The sequence below is a fragment of the Rhipicephalus sanguineus genome, chromosome 7 (assembly GCF_013339695.2).
Source record: "Rhipicephalus sanguineus isolate Rsan-2018 chromosome 7, BIME_Rsan_1.4, whole genome shotgun sequence".
In the NCBI taxonomy this organism is placed as follows: Eukaryota; Metazoa; Arthropoda; class Arachnida; order Ixodida; family Ixodidae; genus Rhipicephalus; species Rhipicephalus sanguineus.
In genome coordinates this window covers 128,907,160-128,931,395 of record NC_051182.1, presented here as the reverse complement: position 1 = coordinate 128,931,395, position 24,236 = coordinate 128,907,160, and the positions used below count along the sequence as shown (strand labels likewise).

At 44.7% G+C, this 24,236-nt stretch overlaps 2 protein-coding genes across 2 annotated transcripts; one reads left to right on the top strand and one right to left on the bottom strand.

The window, feature by feature from the left end:
* Positions 1-699: 699 nt before the first annotated feature.
* Positions 700-13,634, top strand: LOC119399899 (uncharacterized). The gene is made up of 3 exons (XM_037666788.2): positions 700-1,120; positions 4,647-4,863; positions 9,683-13,634. Exons 1-3 carry the CDS (start codon positions 752-754, stop codon positions 10,402-10,404), a joined length of 1,308 nt encoding a protein of 435 aa, XP_037522716.1. The 5' UTR covers positions 700-751; the 3' UTR covers positions 10,405-13,634.
* Positions 12,573-24,204, bottom strand: LOC119399901 (methionine-R-sulfoxide reductase B1-A-like). Its single transcript, XM_037666792.2, has 4 exons — positions 24,013-24,204; positions 20,559-20,707; positions 17,045-17,162; positions 12,573-13,524 (listed from the first exon to the last, which is right to left on the bottom strand). Exons 1-4 carry the CDS (start codon positions 24,065-24,067, stop codon positions 13,421-13,423), a joined length of 426 nt encoding a protein of 141 aa, XP_037522720.1. The 5' UTR covers positions 24,068-24,204; the 3' UTR covers positions 12,573-13,420.
* Positions 24,205-24,236: the final 32 nt, after the last annotated feature.

The window sequence follows — 24,236 nt, the reverse complement described above, 5'->3', positions numbered from 1 at the left end:
ATCCAACTGGGTGTGTGTTTGGGCACTAGCCCACATGAAACCTTGGGTTTTGGGGACGACAATGGAAAAGTAAACAGGTCCGCGATATAAATAAGTAAAAGACGGTTAGGGGATTGGTGGCGGAAAAGTAGGGAGAAAGGACAAAAATAAAAAAATTGGGGAAAATAAGGTCATTGTACTGGAAGGGGCAGAAAGAATTGGGCTGTATATTTATGGTCTTTCTTTGTTTGTATAACATGAACGACTTTTTATTATTTTTTTCCCCGAGCGTGATGGCGAACAGGTCACCGCCCCTTTATAACGGGAACACTCGTAGCACCCATCAATCGATCGTGAGCACATACGAATTCTAATAGTACATTCGGGTGATTGTTTAAGAGGCACTCCGGAGATTTTGAAGGATTGATGTAAAAGAGCACCTAAGCGTTACTACTAAAATGAGCGGGACAATATACGCTAAGGAAGGCGGAACATGACTTGCATACCTGCTTGTTCTCGCTTTAAAACATGGTCAGAGCGCTCTCAAAACGACCACCAGAATGTGCCATAAGTGTGCGTCCGTGGAGAGCTATATTTTTCTTGTTTTACGAGCTCTTTGGCTCGGGCATGTTAGATTTTCCTAACCGATCAAAGGGCTCATTATCATCATCATTAGACACATCATCATCATCATCATCATGGACGAAAGCAGTCGGCGTCTGTGCGCGTATTTGCGTTTTTCGCGCGGAGATCGGCGCGTCATTTCGCATTTATGCCGAGAAGAATGTCGTACTGCTGCATCCCCAAGTGTAAATCCAACGCGAAGCGCAAAGTGCCGGGCATTTCTTTTCACGAAATCCCCAGCGACGCCGAGGTGAGAGCCGAGTGGCTGAGACGCATCCCGAGAAAGGACTGGGTTCCGAACACGACGTCGCGCTATTCGGTCGTCTGCAGCAAGCACTTCATCCCGAGCGACTTCAAAGAGGGATGCAAGATCCGCATGCTGAAAAAGGGTGCGATTCCGAGCCTGTTTGATGTCCGCCCCGAGTCGCCCGCGAAGAGATCTGATGCCCCTGACGCAGTGCGCAAGCGGGAAGCTGCCAAACCGCACCCTGGTCCAGTTGCCTCTCAGCCTCCGCCCGTAAGCAGTGTTCAAGTTTCAAGCGGTACTGACGCTCACCATGCTGTGCCGTGTGCTTTCCGCGCAATATCGACGAATGAAGGCAGCGATGATTCCGTCGTGGAACGAAAACAAGTGGCGAAGACCCGTCGTGAACGAAAGAGGGGTTGATCTGAGGCTCGTTTCTTTGTTAGACACAGCCTAATGAAACCAATAGACAATGAAGTCAAGGAAGATGTAAGGGACATTATTTGCAGCTTACATTATTTGACATTATTTATGGGGGACATTACTTGCATTATTTACAGTTAAAACCTGCAAAATCATATCCCCCATACCTTCTTAAGCTTCATTATTTGTTGGTTTCATTAAACTGTAGAATAGTAATTATGACATACATGGAAAGGAATCGAAATGGACGAAAAATCAACATGTCGCAGGTAGGGAACGAACCTACAACCTTCGGATTGCTCTGCCAGGTTGAGCTGCAGCGGCAGTCGCTTTCCCATCCACTTTGTTGGGTATTTATGTTTTGTATAATCCTGGGAGTGTTAGCCAGCACCACTCTTAGCCATGACGGCGAGTGTGGAACACACTTTTGTTGCCAGCTGTCGTCACATAACATGTGAACTTATGACGAGCCGAAAGACGGCCACTAAGCCCTCGCATACTACCTAAGGTATCAAGTCTGCCGGAGCGAGACCGTCACTATGAATGAAACCTATCATGGTAGCTTAGCGAGTAAGGTGTTGTGCTGCTAAGCGCGAGGGTGCAGGTTCGATTCCCGGCTGCGGCGGCTGCATTTCGGTGAGGCTGAACAGCAGAGAACACCTGTGTGCTTAGATTTAGGTGCACGTTAAAGAACCTGCCCAGGTGGTCGAAATTAATCTTGATACTCCCAATACAGCGTACCTCGCAGTCATATCGTGGTTTTGGCACGCGAAACCCAGCAGTTATAATTAAGACTGGCGGAGAAGGGAATGGGATCTCAAAACACAAACACAGCGACTGAAACAAACATTGGATAACAATTTACAAAAAGCTAAGAGACTAAGCATTAAACCGGGGCTGCTATCTAAACGCTTTTTACTACTGTTGCGGAAGCAGCAAATGAGGAGCATTTGGGGACTCTGCTCTGACAATGGTTGTTTCAGAAGGGTTTCAATGTGAGCTCATTGGTATAAAATACATCGTGAAGAAAAAACAGCACTATAAAAAACACAGATCAGTAAAGAACATGTGAAGATACCCAAGAAACACCTTAAGCCAAGTAGCAGCTTTGCAAAAACACAAAGGTACACTGCTTTGAAACAAAAGCATGCTGGGAAGCCAGTATGGCAATTTGGGCATGTTGATAATCCATCTTTAAGAAAGGTAACAGTGCACAGAAAACACACAGACCAAGAAAGGCACACATATTTTTATTTGCGCTTTTACCTTAAACAGCTCTGGCGAAGAGAGCCGTTGGGCCTCCGCATGACGTGCTAATCCTGTGTGCTATGCTTCGTGCGCAGTATTCTCCAGGGGATAAAAATAAACAAAATGAATCTGGAGTCGGCCCTAATTCAGCTGTTTGCTACAGCACAAACACCCCTCCCCCCGATCCCTATTCTCCTATGTTACGTCCTGAAATGTTTACCTCAGTTACAGCACCCAAAAACTCCCTTGTTCTCCTAATTTCCCAAAGTTGCAGAACCTTGATCTTCAGTTCAGCACCCATCAACTTCCTTGTTACTCGAACTCCTTTTAGTTACAGCACCTGTTAACACCCTTTTTACTCCGATTCCTCTCAGTTACAGCACCTATAAACCCTCTTGTTACCCTAACAGCACTCGTACACTCCATTGTCACCCTTATTCCTCCCTGTTACACCACCCTCAAATTCCAGTTTTAACCCAAATTCTCCTTTTTTACAGCATCAACCAATTACCTTTTAGCACTGATTCTTGCCTTTGTACCCGCATGTCTCGAATTCCTCCCGATTGTCAATCTCACATGCTGCACCGTCCCCGAATTCCCTTCATACTCAAATGCCCACCTAGAGCAGACCCAAATTTCTTTCCCACTCAAGTTAACATTACTGCTATTAGAGCAGCGCACTCAGAATGTCTACTGACTCTAGGCCTGCACAGAGTTCTCCAATGAGGGGGGGAGGCAAAGTCTCGCTGCAGTGCCCCTCCCCACCGCTGGTCGAGTTTGAAAGAAAACAAACTTCACAATGGATGCAAAAATGAAAATGAAGCGATTATGCTTCTCACAACGAACTGCTTTCGGTCCACAGCATTGTGGTGTTTAAGGTGGGAAGTAAACTGTCCTTGGAATACAACATCAGCGGCCGTCAGCTGCCATTATCGTCAAAAACCTGCATGTCCATGACACTTCACATTACAATGAGGGGACAGCTACGGTTTTACCGGTATTAACCTATGGAGCAGAAAACTGGAGGCTTGCAAAGAGGGTTCAACTTAAATTGAGGACGACGCAGCAAGCAATGGAAAGGAAAATGATAGGGATAGCCTCGAGGGACAAGAAGAGAGCAGAGTGGTATGGGGCAGACTTGGTGCCCCTGCCAGATGATTATGAGGGGAGGCAGCCACCCCTGCCTCCCCCCATGCACATGCTTATGCTTCTGACCCAGTTCCCCTCCGTTCCAGCGCTTGAATCCCTTCTATCCACATTTCCACCTCCCGTTCACCAACTAGCTGCACGTTCACGCATAGGTCGGCAAAAAATGTGGAGCTCACTCAGACTCACTCATGAAATATATTTTGCACTTGGACTCAGACTCGCAAAAAGTTTGCTCAGCCGGACTCACTTGGACTCAGACTCACTGAAGTTTTTCTCAGCCGGACTCACTCGGTCTCAAACTCACCAAATTATCACTCACTTGGACTCACTCAGACTCGCGGCTCTATCTGAATGAGTGCGTTAGCGTATAATTGGCTTTGTCGACTATGGTGTCAATGCTCTTTCACACCAATATCTCGCATAATTGGTGCTCTACTTGGCGCCTTTTGGTCACGTACCTTCAAATATGGGTTATCAGCGGAGGCAATCCAGTAAGGATATTTTTATTGAAAGGAATGACTCACATAAAATATTTTTATCAAGAACTTCCTGTGAAAGAGTTTTCGGGGGCAGGTCCTGGCACCTCCCCCCCCCCCTGTAATTCATGCCTCTGATCAATAAATATTGATCTGGCGTATGAACTCTATTTCTTGGAAGTATGTGAGAGTCAAATGGAGTATAAACGTGAGCCGATATAAGGCTGATAGTATTGCTTAAGTGGTGTAGATAGAACGATAAGTCGGCAAAAAGGTGTGGAGCTCACTCAGACTCACTCAAGAAATATATTTTGCGCTTAGAGCTCACTCAGACTCACCAAAGGTTTCCTCAACCGGACTCACTTGGACTTAAGCTCAACAAGATATTACTTACTCGCACTCAATCAGACTCACGGCTCGATCGTAGTCTGAGTAAGTCGAATCATGAGTGAGTTTGCCGACCTATGCGTTCACGTGCCTCCTGCATTTTGTGCTGTCTACAGGTTGTAGGGCGTGCCGCTGTACACAGTACGGGTGACGATAGTTCCAGCCGTCATCCGATCCAGCCATCAGCATCGTCCATGATGTACTGTGCGATTCCGGGCTGCTGCTCCCAAGTGGGCGTCACCAGGGACGTGGTGTTCCACGAGTTCCCATCCAACGCGGAGCGTCGAGAGTCGTGGACACTGGTTGTGCGCGCACTCCGGCCACCCTCCCGAGGCGAGTGATCTGACTCGGTCCACTGCTGGATCAGTTTACTGCAACACGTCTTTAAAGGGATACTAAACAAAACTTGAAGGGATGAAAAGCTTGAAGAGATGAAAAATTCTTGAACGGGGCATGTTGCTAGAACCAACGTTTCGACGAGTAGTCTTTTCTTTTTCAAGGTTCCTGCCTTGAAAACAAGAAAAGACTGGCTGTCGAAACATTGCCTCGAGCGATGCCCCCTGTTCAAGGATTTTTCAACTGTCTATATACTACACGGGTGTTTTGTAAAATGAGCTAGGGTTTCCATACAAATAGGACCACTAGGTAAGATGGAGTGCGGCACACACTACAGAGTGATGTCAGCCCTTACCTCACCCTCTCCTGAGATGATGCTCTAGTGTATAGTTATGAGTCAACTAATGAGTGAAAGAAGACTGTTCTGTAACTTCATAATAGGGATGACTGACATGTGCATGAGAAACAAGCTGGGCCGGCACCACAGAAACATGTGAACGTGTCTTCCAGGGAGATTATGGTAGCCCGTGACACAGAAACTGCGCCCAAACATACTCACATGGGACATATAGGGGTCATTCCACGCCAACTGTCCCAGCCTTGGCTCTCGACCATCTGCGATTTGAATGAAAAAAATCGAGCACTATCTATCCAAAGCCAGAAGCCTTCCGCCAAAATATTTTTGGCAAAAAAAATTTTTCAGTGCCGCAAACCCTATGTGAAGTTTTTCGGAAAGCTCGAAACTATGGCTCGGAAAATGCGTTTTCAAAAATTCTCTTCTTCATATATTAGGCTAGGACAAATTTTTACTTACATAACGATCGTAGGCTTCTCACTTAAAATAAGTTTCACGAACGTTTAGGCTTTCGTGGATTTTTCATGCGGCCTTAAATATTGACAATATGACCCATATTGGGGATTTTTTCATAGAAAGGCGACATTCAGTGAAATGTAATATTTTGATTTAACTGATTCTCAGAAACTTTTACTGTAGCCCAAAAATAGTTTGAGACGTATATGGCGTGAAATGGTGTGTAGAGCTGGCGACAAAGTTGCAAGAAAGTTCATTTTTGCACATGTTTAGTCGTAAATTTAACATTGAGGTGCTCCTAGTAAAATTATGCTAAATAGCGCATTTACTAGCAACATTAGTTGTATACTGACTGAGAAAGTTTTATCAAATTACTTTTTGTTTTAAGGAAGAAAAAAATTTTTGAAGTTGTGTTTTGCCGATGTCTATTTTTGCTCGTGTTTTCTCTTCGCGGAAACGCGTCCAGCGGTTAGTACAACCTACATGGGCGCGAGGTTCGCCACGGAACAGCTAGACAACATAATAATCTCTCCCCGTGCTTATTTGAATGCTTTACTAGTGAGTATTGGCCTGAGTAAAAGAGAAATACGAACTCCGCTAGAGTGAATTTAACCACATGCAGTTGTCCATTGAAGGTCGGCATAGTGAGCTTACGCAACAGCGGGAAGTGGCACCGATGCGTGCAACAACCCGTTGCCTGCGCAAAGGTTTAAAAGTGGCAAAAGGAACAGATTAGTTGCTTTAACAAAGCAGATCAGTTGCACTTGTGACGAACACAATAGTATATAAGCATAGGCGTGCGCAGGGTTCCCCATCAAGGAGGGGGGGGATGCGAAGGTTCATCCCAGCGCACCCCCCCCTACTAAGTGAATGTACGAGGCAGATTTTGCGCCCCCCCTCCCTCTTGGGTGACAAAGGGGTCAATGTATGGGGCAGAATTTGCGCCCGTTCTCTTAGGTGATTAGGGGGGGCGGCCGCCCCCCTGTGCGCACGCCTATGTATATAAGTGATGATGTTTGACCAGGAACCGTGAATTAGTGCAAAAGTATAACATACGTTTCATATTCCAGCAACTGAATTTTTCCTTAATCGTAGTGTTCTTCCCACTTTTATATCTGTGCGCAGGCAACGGAGCGTTGCACGCATCGGTGTCACTTCCCGCTGTTGCGTAAGCTCACCATGCCGACCTTCAATGGACAGCTGCATGTGATTAAATTCACTCTAGCGGAGTTCGTATTTCTCTTTTACTCAGGCCAATACTCACTAGTAAAGCATTCAAATAAGCACGGGCAGAGATTATTATGTTGTCTAGCTGTTCCGTGGCGAACCTCGCGCCCATGTAGGTTGTACTAACCGCTGGACGCGTTTCTGCGAAGAGAAAACACGAGCAAAAATAGACATCGGCAGAACACAACTTCAAAAACTTTTTTCTTCCTTAAAACAAAAAGTAATTTGATAAAACTTTCTCAGTCAGTATACAACTAATGTTGCTAGTAAATGCGCTATTTAGCACAATTTTACTAGGAGCACCTCAATGTTAAATTTACGACTAAACATGTGCAAAAATGAACTTTCTTGCAACTTTGTCGCCAGCTCTACACACCATTTCACACCATATACGTCTCAAACTATTTTTGGGCTGCACTAAAACTTCCTGGCAATCATTTAAATCAAAATATTACAGTTCACTGAATGTCGCCTTTCTATAAAAAAATGCCCAATATGGGTCATATTGTCAATATTTAAGGCCGCATGAAAAATCCACGAAAGCCTAAACGTTCATGAAACTTATTTTAAGTGAGAAGCCTACGATCGTTATGTAGGGAAAAATTTGTCCTAGCCTAATATATGAAGAAGAGATTTTTTGAAAACGCATTTTCCGAGCCATAGTTTCGAGCTTTCCGAAAAACTTCACATAGGGTTTGCGGCACTGAAAAAATTTTTTTTTGCGAAAAATATTTTGGCGGAAGGCTTCTGGCTTTGGATAGATAGTCCTCGATTTTTTTCATTCAAATCGCAGATGGTCGAGCGCCAAGGCTGGGACAGTTGGCGTGGAATGACCCATAGTACATGCAGGATGGGTCCAACCTGCCTTGGGAACATGTTTCCGAATTTGTGCTGTGGATGAATAATCTTCATTTGCAAGCTGGACTTACGTTAGTCAACATTAGAACTTATATATACTGTCGAGCACATTCGGCAAGCATTCTCAAATCATGAATGGTAGTTCACCACTATCCCTCAAGAGGAAGGTATATAACAGCTGCATCTTACCAGTATTAAACCTACGGAGCAGAAACCTGGGGGCTTACAAAGAGGGTTCAACTTAAATTGAGGACGACGCACTGAGCAATTGAAATGAAAATAATAGGGCTAACCTCAAGAGAAAAGAAGAGAGCAGAGTGGGTCAGGGAACAGACGGGTGTTAAGGACATCTTAGTCAAAATCAAGAGGAAATGGACACAGGCAGGTCATGTAGCGCGTAGGCAAGATAACCGCTGGTCATTAAGAGTAACACACTAGATTCCAAGAGAAGGCAAACACGCGAGGGGAAGACAGGTGGGCAGATGAGATTAAGAAGTTGGCGGATATAACATGGCCACAGCAAGCACAGGACCAGGTTGATTGGCGGAACATGGGAGAGGCCTTTGCCCTGCAGTGGGCGTAGTCAGGCCGATGATGATGATGGTACTGTCGAACCCTCATATATCCCTTTCTGTCCTGAGTCTTTTGTAGGGTAGAACAAAATTTTTTGATGTCCTTTTCTAGTTAAGAGGCTATTGAAAACCATGTAAAAAAAAAAAATACTGGAGACAGTAAGTGCAGTGGTTTTGACAGGAGAACCATGGACACTGGGATTTATTTGTTGCACTTATGGGTACACACATTGCGCTTTCTTTCTTGAAAGAATGTTGCTTTCGGTCCTGTTGGAAGGTTAATTGTCTTACGAAACACACCAGCGGCATGTTTTGACGCGAGAAAAAATGTTTTGCATGGATAACTCGCACAGGGCGTTTAGCACCATGGAGGAAAAAAATAGGAGAGAGTTCACAAGCCAACCTACTCTGACGCCACTCCCTCCTTGTGCTCCACGTTCTTGGTAGAATTCCCGGGATGCTCCTCTTTCATTTTTTTTTATGGCTGGGCTTGCATATTCTCAGCCGACGCTACCTCCTTGTTTTTTTTTCCCCCTCCATGTTTAGCACGATGCGTGCCAATTGCATCCTAGTGTTTAGTGTACTGGACATACCGTATTTACATACCGTATTTACTCGATTGTAACGCGACCACGATTGTAACGCGAGGGGTTATTTTTTTTCCGTCCAGGAAGAAATAATAGTTTTTTCGGTATTCGATTGTGACGGGAGGGTCGACTTTAGGTAGCAAGAATCTGGGGAAAAAACTCGCGTTGCACTCGAGTAAATACGGTAAATACATTCTCGCATTGCAAGCAAACTTTTGATTACAGAGGCTACCTTTTCACAAAATTGCTGCAAGGGGACATAAGTTTGCTCGCATGATTGAAATTATTTGAATTGCGCGAAGATAGCTCTCAAGAAATGTTTGCATGCTTGAACACACAGAATGCGCGAGTTTGCTCGTAGATGACGCCACTTATCTGAATCGCCTCCATATGAAGGTGTGGCTGAGAGAGGAACTGCATTAGAAAAGATATTGCTGGCCTCTCAGATGGACTACAAAAGTTGTTTCGATTCCAATTTCGGCTTTGCTTGCTTTTCTGTACCGTTTTTTTTTTTTTTTGTCTTATGTCCAGTACACTGGTCACGGGGTCGGAAAGGTATATAGAATGATTGAGTATATAGAACCTTGTAAAATACCCTTGAATATATTTTAGATATATAAAACATTTTATGTATCGAATTACCTATATATAGAACTCTTTTGTGATCCCCTTCAGGTTCAGTATAACTGGGTTCGACTGTGTATCCACCTGTGTTCTCGGTGTGGGACCCGTAATTAGCAGGAACGTTTGCCGCGTTGCAGATTTCGACGATCCATGGGTGCCGTCCGAGTACGCGAAGATATGCAGCAAGCACTTCACGCCGGACGACTACATACAGGCCCGCAAGAAGCGTTACCTGGCGCCCCACGCTACGCCCTCCCTGTTCCTGGAGGCATGGGACGCCCAAACGCCTGGTCACCGTGGCCGGCCCAGGAAGCAACGGCGAGCCAGAGATAGCTCTTCGACCGTCGTTGTCAACGAGTCACTGAGCAAGGCAGAGTCTAGCGAGAGGCCTCCAATCAGCACTACTACAACACCCGTGGTCATACGTCATCTGCTGGGGGACAGTTCGCACTCTAAGCGCGACCACCAGGGCACAACTGACTCCGTCTCGATGCGGATTTCAAACGTGGTTTCAAGCGGATATGCCGACGTCAGGCTTAGCGCCGAAACTCTGGAGCCCAGTGAGAACGCGGACCCCCACGTTAGGCTTGGTGCCGTGAATGTGGTGGGAAGTCGTGACCAACAAACACCCGACGTTGTACCGCTGCTAGGCAGCCGCGCCGTGGCGTTGTCCATTGGTTGCCAGACGCATGTGACGGGACTAACAATAGAGGCCTACGAGGAGCAGATACATTCACTGAAGAATGAGTGCAAGAGACTGCGGGCGGAGTTGTGTGCGCTGCGTTGTCTTGGTGTGAACACAATATGCGGTGGCAGTGTGACAAGTAAGCACTCGGCAAATTTGAATACAAATATTTAAAAGCTTTTCTTTCCTGCGCTCAAAACTGCACCTCAACTTTGGAAAATGTAGAACAGCAACATGCGTCTAATTATTTGAAAATGGAATGAGTAGAAAATTTTTCAACACTTAAAAAGCGTTGAGACATTATGCTGAGCTTCGGGTCCCAAAATGACATGTGGTATAACGGGAAAGCTACATTTTTTGATGGTGCTTGTGCCATCGTGACACACGTAGCCTGCCCACCTCTCGCCGACAGCTGCAACTCAACAATCGACTTAGCGGAATCCAGTTGTCTCTGAGCCTCGATATCGCAGCGATTGCTAATTGTGTTTTTTCACTGGTCGATCCGGAGCAGGATTTTTTGCTCCATGGTGGTGAATCGGTGTTTCACTGGTCCATTGGGAGTGGGTTCGCACGTTCCACTGGTCGTTTCAGAGCAACTTGCTCCGCGCCAGATTGCTCTCACTTGCTCCGCCGCCAAGCCGCTGATTCGGGCGGAAACAGAAGGAGCAGCATACGTCACTTTCGTCGTTGTGCGAGCAACCGCGGTCGCTCTTTGCAGCGGCAGCAGAAGTTGCTATGGAAACATGCAGAGCGGAAACAGGAATAGTTTCTGGAACTGGTTTACGTGACTTGTGCATAAAGAGCTTCCGCGTGATCTCATTACAAGTGCTCCCGCATTTCACTGGCAGATTCGGCTGCCGCTCTGGATCGGAAAATTTGAATACAAATATTTGAGAGCTTTTAAATGCTTTTTTTTGCCTCCATTCAAAACTGCGCCCCAGCTTTGGAATGTGTAGAACAGCAATGTGCTTCTAATTATTTGAAAATGGCAGATTCAGCTGCCGCTCTGGATTTTCCAGAGAAAAACGCCATAAGCCATGGAATTTGCTGTATTGCTGAGTGAAAAATCGTGCCATGTGAAATGACCTTCAGAAGGCTTGTTTGGCAATAACTTTTCTGCTCTTCAGCAATCCTCACCTTTAGGTTTTTTGCTCAAGATGTTCGTTAGCCAGGACCACTGGTACGAGGAGGTACAGTATACACGGATTGAAACACATAATATTTTTCAGTATAACAACTACTATGAGCAATTGCTTGTGATAACTGGGCGATGCCACTAAAAATCTTCATGCTAAAGGTAACGCTGGCTCTGATGTAAGCATATTCGAGTCAAAATTAAGCCAATATCAAACGAAATGTAGACACTGAAAACGAAAATATGAGCATTACTGAGCCCCAAATTTTTGCGTTTCAATCTGTGAGTACAGTACTTCTACAAATGGCGTGAAAAATGGGACAGATTATAAGTAGTACGCACAGTGAAGGCACCAATTTGTGTGTCAGGACGTAAAGGAAGACGCTCACCAAATACAAAAAGAACTTTAAGATAAAAGACTGCTCCTGCACAGGGGCCTAACCATTGTGAACAAGGCCCCAAAAAAGGTACCATCCCAATACAAAATGAACTTTCAAATAAAAATGTCTTTTATTTTAAAGTTCACTTTGCATTTGGTCGGCATCTTTTTCTTTACCTTTGATCATGATCACTCCCGACCAAACGAGTTTTTGTCGAGCTCTTGATTTCATGAATCGTGTGACCCTTAATCTCTGTCCCGTTTTCGCGCTGTTTGCTGTAGTATTCCTTCTTCCTGTCATCCCAGAAGTAAATGACTCGTGCAAGTTTCCTTGCGTCAAATAAAATTGAGCGTTCAACAGCAATCTGTCCACACAATAACATTTTATTTGTATCACCAACACCAAAAAGGTGATATTGGTGGACACAACAAAAGCACATACAAAACTTGCATATGCCAGCATCCCGCAAGACGTCTCGCGCCGGACGCCGAACGGCTGCTGAGTAAAAGGCATCGGCGGCACCGCGCCTGTCGTTTTGAAGGCTTTACCAGCACCGCGTCATTTGAGCAGCAGTTGACGCACAGCACGAGAGTCCAGCGATAGCGGCAACAACGGTGAAACACAGGCGGTTGGGAAAGACAAAATGGGAACATACATTGTAAATACAAAGCCTTCTTTGTTAAAAAAATACTAGTCCAAAAACTAGGGGACTTCCTACAACATCCATGAGGAGATCAGTGGGCACATAATGTTCAACCCAAGACGAAGGCGATTCACGTTAATTGGCCTACAGCTATGTCCATTACATTTTTTTGCTAACGCTAAAAAAAATGGAAGTTAGTTGAATGCCAGTACGACTGCCAGTGCGACTTGAAAAACAGTGCACATGCTCATTCAGTTTCTATAGCTTCCCTTTCAAGCAGGCTCCATGTTTACAGCTTGTGTTTAACAATGTACGCTTGTGAGATCACAGTTTCAAATGAAAGTTGATTACACTTCCTCGAGTCTGCAAAATTGGGGAATCTCGAAGAGTTTGCACTTATCTGCCTGTTGTGAGATGAATTTTGAATTGTTTCTTGTCACATCAATATAATCGGACACAACTTGAGAAGGCAGGAAAGCCCTGTCCAGATTACTGAAGTGCGACTGCCATATGTCTCCACGACTAAAGAAATGGTATTGTTCGTGAGCCAGACAATGAAGTCACCGGTCGTCACCAGCTTACAACATCGGTCTAGTGTGCATGCACATTCATGCACCTTTTGCGACTCCAGTCACTAGACTGACGTCTAGTGTGCAGGCTCATACATCTTTGGTGAGGAAGTGTCGCTGCCTTCTAAAGTTGCATTTGACTATAGAGGCAAACATGCAGTCAAACTGAAGTCAACTAATAGTCCAAAACATCCAAGGTGTCACTGGCACATCGCTGGTGGACAGGGTTCAATCGGACAATATTGGCGTAAACGTCGTGGCATACGCGGACATAACACTTTCCGTTTACAATTCTTAACATGTAGTCAACAACCGACACGCCCAGAAAAGCTCGAATGGTGCCCTCACAGTACACCAGGCACGTTGTGGATCACATTCAGGGACGGTCTGCCAGTGGCTGATCCGCAGGCAGCGGTGACGAGATTACGCTGTAGTCGCTTTTACAGACAGGCTTGGACAACGTTTAGGACAGGTTGCAGCGATACAGGAGGCCCATAGGCTTCGGCTTTTGGTCCAGGTGGCCGTCTGGGGCATCCCTGGCATTCGTCGCGTCCGTAGAACCTGGCACTGAAGCGAAAGCAATGGCTCGACGAATGTCCGCAGAAGGCGACAAGAAGGAAGGGAGGTGTACATCATACATGCCGACAAGCATGGGTGGCATCCGAAAAGTGGCTATATACTCGGCGACAACTTTTCTTGACAGCACTGTGGAAGCTACAGAACCGAAACGCATGCCTGCTACCGCGCCAAAAAATAGTACTTAAGTTTACTGATAATTTTCTCATTTCCCTTGCTGAAATAAACTGCTGCTTTATTTATTATGAGACTGAAACAGTTGCGGGAAGTCGTAGGTAAAATACAGTTATTGTTCACTTTGCAAGAATGCCTTCCTGTTCTTTCCATTTCTTAGACAACACCACCTTTTCAGCACGCCCGTTTTTCCAAAGTACACATGGCGTCCATGACGTAGTGGGTCGGTGTGCTGCCGCAAACGCGCTGTTTAGTTCTCCAAGAAAAATATACTCATGATATGACACTAAAATGTACACTGAACAACCGAAATGTTGCTCCCATACACATTTTTCGTGTATATAATCTTCTAAACGCGTTAACGATGCGAGCGAGCAAAACCAAAAACAGCCGCAAGCTGCCGTACTGCTTGCGGAGCAACACGAATGTGCGGAAGCCCCGCCTCCGTAGCCTTTGCTCCACTGTCAAGATAAGTTGTTGCCAAGTATAGTCGGTTACAACCTAAGCAAAAAAATGTCAGGTCCGCCCTCAGTCGTCTCCGTCCCACCCACAGAGAGTGTGCATAAATGCTCAATCCAATAGTTCGTACTCATTTTTGTGATGTCGAGCACTTCCAGGGTGTTTCAGACAATTGACTTTTCCATAAAGACACGTTTGTGTCGCTGGCTTTAGGTCGGAAACTTGAACGTCCTGATAAGTTTTCGTCGGGGATCCCGGCATTGCTGCTTGGCCAAACGTTAACGGTTTAGGTAGTACCTAAATCATTACAATCAGTAACGAACCTTTAACTCTTAATATTCGTAGTATTTGCACTGTCAGAGAAAAAGTACTTCCGGTTCAAGTGAAAACCAGCTAGCACAGCTGTCTTTCACAGGTTAGGGGCAGCTTACATTTTTTCTTAGGTTGTAACCAGGTATAGTTACTCGAATTGACAGAAGGCAGAAAGAGTCTCTATAGCTGTAGTCATCATAATTCTGTTTCGTACTTTGTGTGCAACGCTGCGAAAGACATTGATTTGGTGATTTGACCATACGAGTTTACTATGCGAGATTCACAGTGCCGGCTGGCTGTCACAGGTAACCGTTTTCACTGCACTACACAGAATGTAGTTAGCACTAACTTAGCATCTTAATGTCAACTGGCAGTTGCTAGCATTGCCCTGTGGCTAATGCAGAAAGGTGTGATAGAAATTGACGATAGGCATTGGGACAGAACGCACAGTTACTTCAGCATCCCCTTCTGCTCCAAAGGAAAAACGTGAGATTGCCAAGCGCTTCTGGAATTCCAGCTGCTAAAAACAAGATAACCATCCTCTCCAGTGTCTCCGTTATTATCACAGCATACGTCAAACATGCGGAAATACCTATTTGACAGTGCAAGTGATGGCATTTAAGAAACCACCCACTTAGCCAATTTAAAATTTTCAGTTCTAAAGCAGCATGCCTTTCGCTACGTTAATATGTGTTTGCACCACTTGGCTAAAGAGTGTGAAAGGAAACGCCTAGGTGTGTGCGATTATTCAAAAATTTCGAATACCGAATTGAATAGTGTATATTTGAACTAACAAATATTTTTCAAATAATAAGCACCGACGGGAAAACCCTAAGGAGCAACATGTTGGAAGAGCGAAGGATTCTTTTCTTGTTTTAATTAGTGTATTGCCAAGATGCATGCAGTTCAAGCTTTTATGGGACTATCGAAGCTTTACTCATTACCAGATGAAGGACTTTTTGGCTTTATACTCCTGTGTCGCCGAAGCGAATGTGCCCTTAATCCACTGTCATTATCGTGAGATTCATGATGTTCGTTCATGACACATTATTTAACTTTTAGGTCTCGGTTCCGTTTAAAAGCTGGTGACGAAGTACCACCTTGAATACTGAAGTAACTGCTGTATTCATCCTACAGTTAAAAAATGCCTCGAAGGCTCTAGTTGCTACTGTATATGGGCTTACCTCAGTTTACTAATTGTGGAATCTTTTGTCAGTTATATGCAATGGTAATGTTACTTTGTTAAAGTTTGTGAATATTTGTTTGAGATAAAAAGTTGTAGAATTCTAGGCCCGCCTTGAAAATGGTTGCCTTACTATTTGAAAACTAATCGAATAGTATTCGATTCGGTTCTAAATTTCATTATTTGCACACCCCTAGAAATGCTGCAACTTTACAGTGTATAGTGACCACAGAGGACTTGTTGACAGCGCTGCAAGAACCTTGCACGTTGTGCAGCCAAACAATATTGCCTGTCTACTGCCCTGCATTGCATGCAGTGGTTATAACAAACAAAGGCGCCATTCTAGGAGCAGTGACCTGTGCAGCCATTGTACAAGAAACAACGCAGACTTCCCAGAGCACAATTTTTTTTTTCTGGGTAAATGACTATACGAAAATGCACCTCTGTCATCACGTTTTTGACAAGATAAAATAAATAACTAAATAAACATACTCTCATCCCATTTTGTATATAGTACAAGACGCAAAATAAAATAAGTACAGGATTTGGCAACAAGCGTTTCTTGGGAGATTCTTCTTATTAAAATATTCCACTAAGGTTCAAATGACAGTTAGCAACACGCATTACGGCTTTAATGCCAGAGAAATTTTCAGGATAATTGCTTCGGAGCACCCTCATCTGTATACGTGCACAATGTAATTTGTTTCATAAATGAAAGCTTACTATTGCTTTCTCTTATTAAAAAAAAATAAAAAGAGATATTTTAATGGTGCAAAAAAAAGTAAGGCACGTAAACACAGACGTGAGGGAAGAGCACATGACAGCACAAGCATTTGAGTTGTCCTGTGTTTGTGATTGCACACCTTACATTTACCATGAATACCCACCAAGTAACTAAAATTTTCGTCGTTCTGAGAATATTTTCACACCCTCCAAAACTCCCAAGAGTATACATTGTTAGAGTTTTTCACACATTTAACAAACTTGCACGGAGCTTCACTATTTGTTTCTTCTGCTTCATAGCTTGCGGACATCTCTTAGCAGGTTAGATGGATAACTACGGTTGAAAGCACAATTTCCCACCAAGCAACAAATGCGATGTATTTTTCCCCTCCTTCACACATTTGCTGGTGAGATCATGTCTATTCTCGCTGTGCTTGTAAACATAGTACCATGTTTCATGACTCATTCTCGGGGAAATAGGACAGGAATCTCGGAACATGGAAGCGACGCAATCTCCGACGGCAGGTTTGAGGTGGCAGATCTGAAGACTAGAACGAAACATCACCAGTGGTGAACACGCTTGAAAAGGAGGAAGGCACATGCTCTGTCGATCCGAGGACCAACCGGGGCCACCTTAGGCCGACCCGTTGCTGCAGTCACCTTGGTCGCTGGGGACGAGCCGCAGCGACTCCGAGAAGATTCAGAAGCGTGACTTGCCGTTGGGCCCGTCCCCTAGGAACTCGTGGCCGAGGCCTTGCTTGCACTTTCCACAGTACACCTGCAAGGGTGCGAATGGGAACGACATTTTCCTGAGGTGTACATGAGAAGGAACACCAAACGTAGGTTAGCATGCAGTCAAAAGAATGGCTAGGCGGTCTGGTTGGTATGATGATGCTAATGCAAGCAGCATAAAAAAATGGATTAAAGGGACACTAAAAAGAAAAACAAATTAGGGCAGCTACACAATAGAGGTGCCAAACCTGAAGGAAGTGCGGGGCTGGGCGGCCTTCTTTGTTTTTCTCTTTCTGTATACTACATCTCTTTCTTTTAGGGGCGAAGCTCCTCTTAGTCTAACCTTGTCACGCGTCCGGCGTAAGGCGTAACCGGCAGTATACTATGACCCAGCACCGATCCTTTGCAAACTGCCCACTACTTCGTCTTTGTAAACATCCCACTACGATCCATCGCCGATCCATTACTTCACCGACCATAAAGCCGTTATAATGAAGGGGCAACGAAGCCACCGTTGCAAACTGCCCACTACTTTGTCTTTGCAAACATCCCACTACGATCCATCACCGATCCATTACTTCACTGACCATAAAGCCGTTATAATGAAGGGGGAACGAAAGCCACGTCTAGCTACCACTTATGATTAATAAAATTTTTGTATAAATATATACAGTGTTTGTCACGTCTTTGATGATGTACTGGGCTATCGCTTTGATTACTGCTGGGCGAAACCACTGAAGATTTCACAGTGTAACCATGATTGCTTCAGGAGCTTCGCCCAAGCTCTTCATCATTCACCCGTGGATATGCTGTGAATTTTTTTCTCTCCTTTTTCTATGTCTTTTGTTTCTGCTTATTTCTATTTATTTCTTTCTCTTTCTCGCCCTATCTTTCTTTCTATGCTGTGCTTTACTCTCTCCCCTTCTACCTTCCCTTCTCCTCATACTCGCTCGCCTTTCCCACCCCCTTGCTATACGATACTATACAAGGCCCTGCTACACTCTGCTAGCGTGCCTGGATAGCCGAGTGATTACGAGGCTCGCCTTCGGATCGTGGATGTGCAGGTTCGAATCCTGCCATGTCAAGAAATTGTTTTCGCACAGAATTTTTCTCTTTCTTTCTTTCTCTCTCTGTACTTGTTCTCTCAACCATCAGTTATTGCATCCCACGCTGGACAAATTGGCACACGCGTTCTGGTAGTGAAGAAGGAGATGAAGAAGAGGATGAAGAGAGCGCGTGCCAGTTCATGGTGATGATAATTTCTGTTCGCGACCTACGAAGTTTTTCCGAGCTTGAACAGTTCCGCTGTTACAGAGCGGAGCTGTTCTCAATTTTTCTTGTATTAGTAAGTTACTCTTTCACAATATCAGAAAGACCATGCTTGCTACAAGAACTCGCTTGGTAGGCGAGAAAAGGCGCAAAAAGAAAGTGCGGGTGGCGTCATCGCTTCAAAGTTCTCGCACCAGTCGCCGTGACATCATAGATTTTTGACGGCGTCTATTAGGGCCTATGCAGTTCCTAATCATAATCGGATATAACGAAATGTCGGCTATAACGAAGTAATTGAAGAATAGTCTTACAATAGATGCAGTGTTAGGAATATTCTTTATGACGAATTTTCGGATATAATGAACTTACTTTCATGTAAAAAGTAACTTCGTTATAACGAGGTTTGAGTGTACAATGTTTCAGGAAATTTCGTTCAGCCAATGTGGCCAATATATGAAAAAAAAAAAACTGAAATCCGTGACGTCACCATCGGAGACTTTGGCGGGAAATTTAAAAGTGAAACTTTTCACATTGATTCTCCCATTTATTGATAAACCTATGGTGGTCAAATTAATAACACAAGAGTTATCACAGTATAATTTCTCAGTTTAAACTAATTTATTGCGTCACTTCAGTTCTTTTTAAGATTGTCCAAAGATGTCAGTCCCATTTTCGTGCTGTTACTGTCGGTAAGTGTGCAGTCCTTATTGAAGGGTACGTGAGAAGACAGGGAAATATTCCTTTTTGCCTTTGTTTCAAAATACCGCAAGGTAATACTGAACAGGAGCATGCCTCGCGAATATGCTGCGGTCCACTTAATTTTCAGTTGCATGCTGTTCTGAATGATGTGCACACATGTGCAAAACTTTGACCTCCTGTTTGCCGGCTGCCTCAGTCAGTGATAACTACATAACGAGCCTTGTTCTATGCAAATGTGTGCGAAACGTTGACTGCCTGCCTGCTTGTTGATGGTCTTTCACAGTGATAACAACAACAACAAAACAGGCTTGTTTTGTTCCCACCGGCGGCACTTTACAAAAGAGCTGATAATGTGGGCCGATAACGCCTGTGCCCCGCTTTGAGTGCGACTAAATGGATCAAGGCATTATCTAGGCATCTCCTTCCCCTCCCAACCATCAACACGTGCCAATGTCACAGGCCAGACACACAACTTATCACTAGGTTTGTTTATCACTTTCAATGTTGTACCACTTGATGTAGTAATGCCTCGATGCTGGGCTACTTGACTTCATTCCATAGTGCACGTGTTGTTTTCGAAGCTATGGCGAATGCTCCTAAACAGACATTCGGAGCAGTTGTAATGATATACACATCGTTGTGGTACTCTTTGAGATTACATCCTATGATTTTGAAAGCCTGTGAATTATGAAGCGATGGCCATGCACTTATGTCTGTGCATGCCGATCAGCATTGATTTCCCAGTCATGCTCACAATTATTGTCACTGTTTCAGTTTGTATGTGTATATACATGCACACATACAATTACACACAGGCACGTACATATGGAAAGGTCCCCCCCCCTTAGAAGTCCTGGCTAAGCCCCTGTCAACATGAGTTCTTTAATGCATTGCTGGAAATGCTGTGATAGCTCACTATGGTGTTGTGCTGCTGAATTCAAAGGTGCGGTTTCAGTCGAGGTCAGAGCAGCTGCATTTTGATGGGAGTTTATACTGCAATAATGCTTGCGTACAAAGGCAACCGCAATACCACACAGGACACAGAAAGAGACAACACGTGTCCCGTGTGGTTTGAGGTTACCATTCATAACCATCAAACAGTAACTGGCCTACATCTACACTCTTCCAAGTTACCTGTGTACTTAACCTGAGGGGCATTTTTAAGAGTTCCAGGTGGTAAAAAGAATCTGCAGTTGCTAACTATGGCATGCATAATAATAAGATTGTGATTACGGCATGTACAGCCCCAGAATTCAAATAAAAAAGAAAAAGATATAGAGCATTAGAACGTTTAACTGGGCAAGTTGGTGTGATTCCATCTTGAATAAATAAAACGCGCGAAAGAACGAGGACGAACAGAAGGAACAGCGCTGTGGTCTGTTGGTTCTTCTGTTCGTCCTCATTCTTTCGCGCGTTTTATTTATTCAAGAAAGGTATAGAGCACAGAAAGATATTTTCAGAGACAAGGGCCAACCTTGAGTGCAGTAGACCGGCCAAATTCTGGTTTCTTGATGACGCTGTCCTCATGTATCGTGTCAGTGAATGCAGGCCAGGGGGAATGATGGGAAAACTTAGTCCGGCTAGAGAACAGTTCGTAGCCACACTGCGAGCAGACGTAGGTACCTGCAAGTAGCGCGAAGTTGTCAAAACACGCTGAATGGCTGTCAGGGATTTTTCCGATAATCTTACAAACTTGTGTACAGGCAGATGTGCTCAACCGAAATGATAATAACTCTGTCATCAATGTACGTTTTGCATACTGGATTTCACACTTGGCACACAACGTTGCAGAGGCTATGCAGCAGAAACGCTGAAGTAGAAATCTCGTTTTAGGTGCTTCACAGTGCAATTGTTTCAAATCTGCAGCGGTTCTTATGGAACTACTACTACTCATAATTCAACCTGCACAGGTATGTCCAGCTCTTGGAAGTCCTTCATAACAGGGAGAGTTTTGTTGCGACTCAATTGTGACCTTTTCTTGTGTCCATGACCGAAGGTGAAGACAAAAGGGGTCAGAAAGAGGCGTGTAGACCAGGTTGCAGCGGCACTGGAGCCAGGAGGCTATTCATTGTGCGGCAGCTTCTTTTCTTCTCCTTTCTGTCATTTTTATTGCGGCACATTGGCAATGGACATGTCGGAAGTCCAGGCTACGGACATTTATTTTTGTACGTCCATAACCTGGATGCTAGACTTGTCTGTACTCTAAAAGAAAGCAAAACTGAAGGTAACAAGATTTTGAGAGCTGTTATGCTGCCACATACATTAACACATTTACATGAATAATGTCATGGTGATATGCAGGAGTTGGGGGCTCTCCGTGTGAAGAAATAAAGAAGTAAAATGGAAGTCTGGCATTTGCTTGTGCCTTTTCTGTAATCGAGCTCTTATCATAATTAAAGTTAATGAAGTAAGAGTTTCTGTAGGAAAACGTTGGCAGTATGAAGCGATTTAGTATTTCTTTTTTACAAAGTGGGTGGGTCCAAGGCCACATCCTTTCAAATCTGACGAAATGTTTCTAGCTGCATACTTGACATTTATTCCCGCCAAGGCCTACGATGGGTGGCCTCACCTCTGTTCACCAATCAATCTTTCGCAACACATTTAAACATGCTCGCGCAATCAAATCCTCCTCTACATCACGCCATGGAAAAGGTAAGGCAGTGCATTGTGCAGTCAAGGTCAAGAGGGATGGATCGTCGTTATTCTGAAAACCCACCAGTTATAGATGTAAGACACATAGGCGCTGCCACATTGGGCTGTTAAACAAATGTTTTCTTATTTTTGTATATCGTGATATGAATTAATAGGCTCATAAAACGTCGATTGCACCAACCCAACTGTTTTCATGCGTATGCGTCTAATGTAGCACAGTTCGTTCAGTTAAAGATACAAAACGGGAAGGCTACAGCCCAATATGGCGGCACTGAAATCCATCCATAAAATAGTCTGTAGACCACTCCATGATAGAACATCACTCTTTTCACCATGACACGGAAACAGTCTCAAGGTAAGTGTGATCAAGCAAAAGTGCATTTGAACAGTGACCCTACAAGGTAAATCAACAAGCTTGAACGAACATATGCTTTTAGCAAACAGCTTTTGGAGGAAATGTCAATGTTTGTACGGTGACAGGATGCGTCAATCAAACTTCGTTCAAACGAGTGCTTACAGTGCGGGACAGGGTCAAGTGTGTTTGGATTCCTTCTCTCGTGCGCTTAGGCAACATTTGCGCAAGGCATCTGAGATAGGTTGTCAGGCCGGCTTAGTTTAATGAGACAGCGCAGTATCGACATCTGTACACATAATTAATAATGTTAAAAGTTGTTATTATTAGCAAGCAGCACTCCACATGAATGTAGACATTGAAAGTGCTGACATGACAACAGATCGAGAGAAAAAAAATACTTATGTGACGTACTTTTACTCTTAAACTTCATATGGGCAATGTGGGACAATATGAAAGAGAACAGAGTTGAACACCTAACAGCAAGGAAGGTTTTTCGACATTAAAACTGACTTAGCAAGAATATTAATGTACGGACGTTCGAATTGGCACTTTCTGTAATCATTGGTGTAAGCAAGAGTTTACGATTACTTGTTGACCTTATATAAGTCGAATCGTCGAAGTAGAACGCGTTCTGCTTGAACAGGATGCAACTTTTTCCAACAGCCAGCTGACGTCACGGTCTGGCGGTATTCGGATCATTCAGGCGTGCGCCGCATGATGTGGTTGCATGCGAAATTACTTACCGGTGCACGCATTTCTGGTGAATTGTCGCACGATCGAAAGATCGTACTCTGCAGTGATGTTTGAAAAACACTGATCTGAAATGTAGTGCTACCAATCGACATGAGGTATGACTTCAGGCACAATGAATAAAAAGTGAACGCAGGCCAAGAATCTAGAGAGAGAAAAAATCTCTGGGCTTAATGTAGTGCTAATGTCGTTCGTAGGCCCTGGTGTAGTTCTAAATCTTGCGCCCAATGCAGCTCCACTACAGTGATACCTGAGGAAGTGAGTAATACGGGCAAACCAGCGATTCCCTTGGCAATGGCGCGCTTGCCGAGGCGGTGGCGCCCTCTCTTGCGCAGCGCGGGTCTCAGCTGGATGTTTCAGAAGCGTTTTTCGCGATTTTAGGTAAATTATTGCGATTAATTCTCGGTCATTTCCGCACTTTAGACCCCGTTAGTTAATTTTGCACTGCTTTTGAGCAATGTTAGCCTTGTTTATGCGTGACCACGCGACATGAGACACTAGTTGGACGACAAGCCGGCTACGCACTTTTAGGGGCCCGGACATTTCAACTCCCACGGGGGAGATGGTGAAGGCTTCCGAGTGTGAAAGCCGAAACGTCCTCGTAATTTTTTCTCGCTAAATGTTTTTCTTAAGTCTTAATTGCACGGTCGACGTTGTCTAGCTAGCCGTTACTCATCGCGCGAGAACTCTTGTCGACCAAAGGGTGTCAAACTCTGCATTTCATCGACACATTCATGCACGCGCGCTAAGCGGAAAAAATACTATATAAACATATATGAAAAAGAAGAACGTCAGTACAGGAAGTCCGCGCACGCTTTTCCGCCTAGATTTGTCGCACGATTGTCGCGGAAATAAAGAAAACGACGTCTCTGCTATTTTACGAGCTTTGGTTCCGCGTTGGTGCCTGTATGCCACGATCGTACTAAACCCGCGCCAATTACATGTCCCCGGAGGTTAGTGCTGGTCGCGCTGCAGAGCCGATCACATTTCGCAACACTCTTCTCGTCGCCAGAAGCCGTCGGTGACAGGAGACACGTTTGACCTCAGCGCCGCAAATCTGAACGCAAAAGAAATAAGGCGTTGCGATAGCAACCGCCGCGATTTCCAAGGCTGTCGATCGCTCGCGGTGCTCGATGAGATTCGAAAGAAAAACTAGAGAAACATCGCTTACCTGACACGAAAGTGTCTCGGTACTTTTCGGCGCCGTTCCACATGCAGTACGCCATCGCGAACGGTCTATGCCGTACCGATCCTAGAGACGACCACGACAAACTGCCGCCCGGGTTCCTACGTTACTACGTTTACGCAAGCATCTGACTGACGGACAAGCGGCTGCAAGCAGCGGCAGCGCGGCAGCAGACCAATTATGCAGGCCCGCAGAAAAAATAAAACAAA

What these genes read in the sequence shown, in the direction of transcription:
- LOC119399899 (XM_037666788.2), top strand. Translation starts at nt 752, where the DNA reads ATGCCGAGAAGAATGTCGTACTGCTGCATCCCCAAGTGTAAATCCAAC. An exon ending in TTGCCTCTCAGCCTCCGCCC is followed by an intron (nt 1,121 to 4,646) that starts GTAAGCAGTGTT and finishes TGCTGTCTACAG; the next exon opens with GTTGTAGGGCGTGCCGCTGT. An exon ending in ACTCCGGCCACCCTCCCGAG is followed by an intron (nt 4,864 to 9,682) that starts GCGAGTGATCTG and finishes GCCGCGTTGCAG; the next exon opens with ATTTCGACGATCCATGGGTG.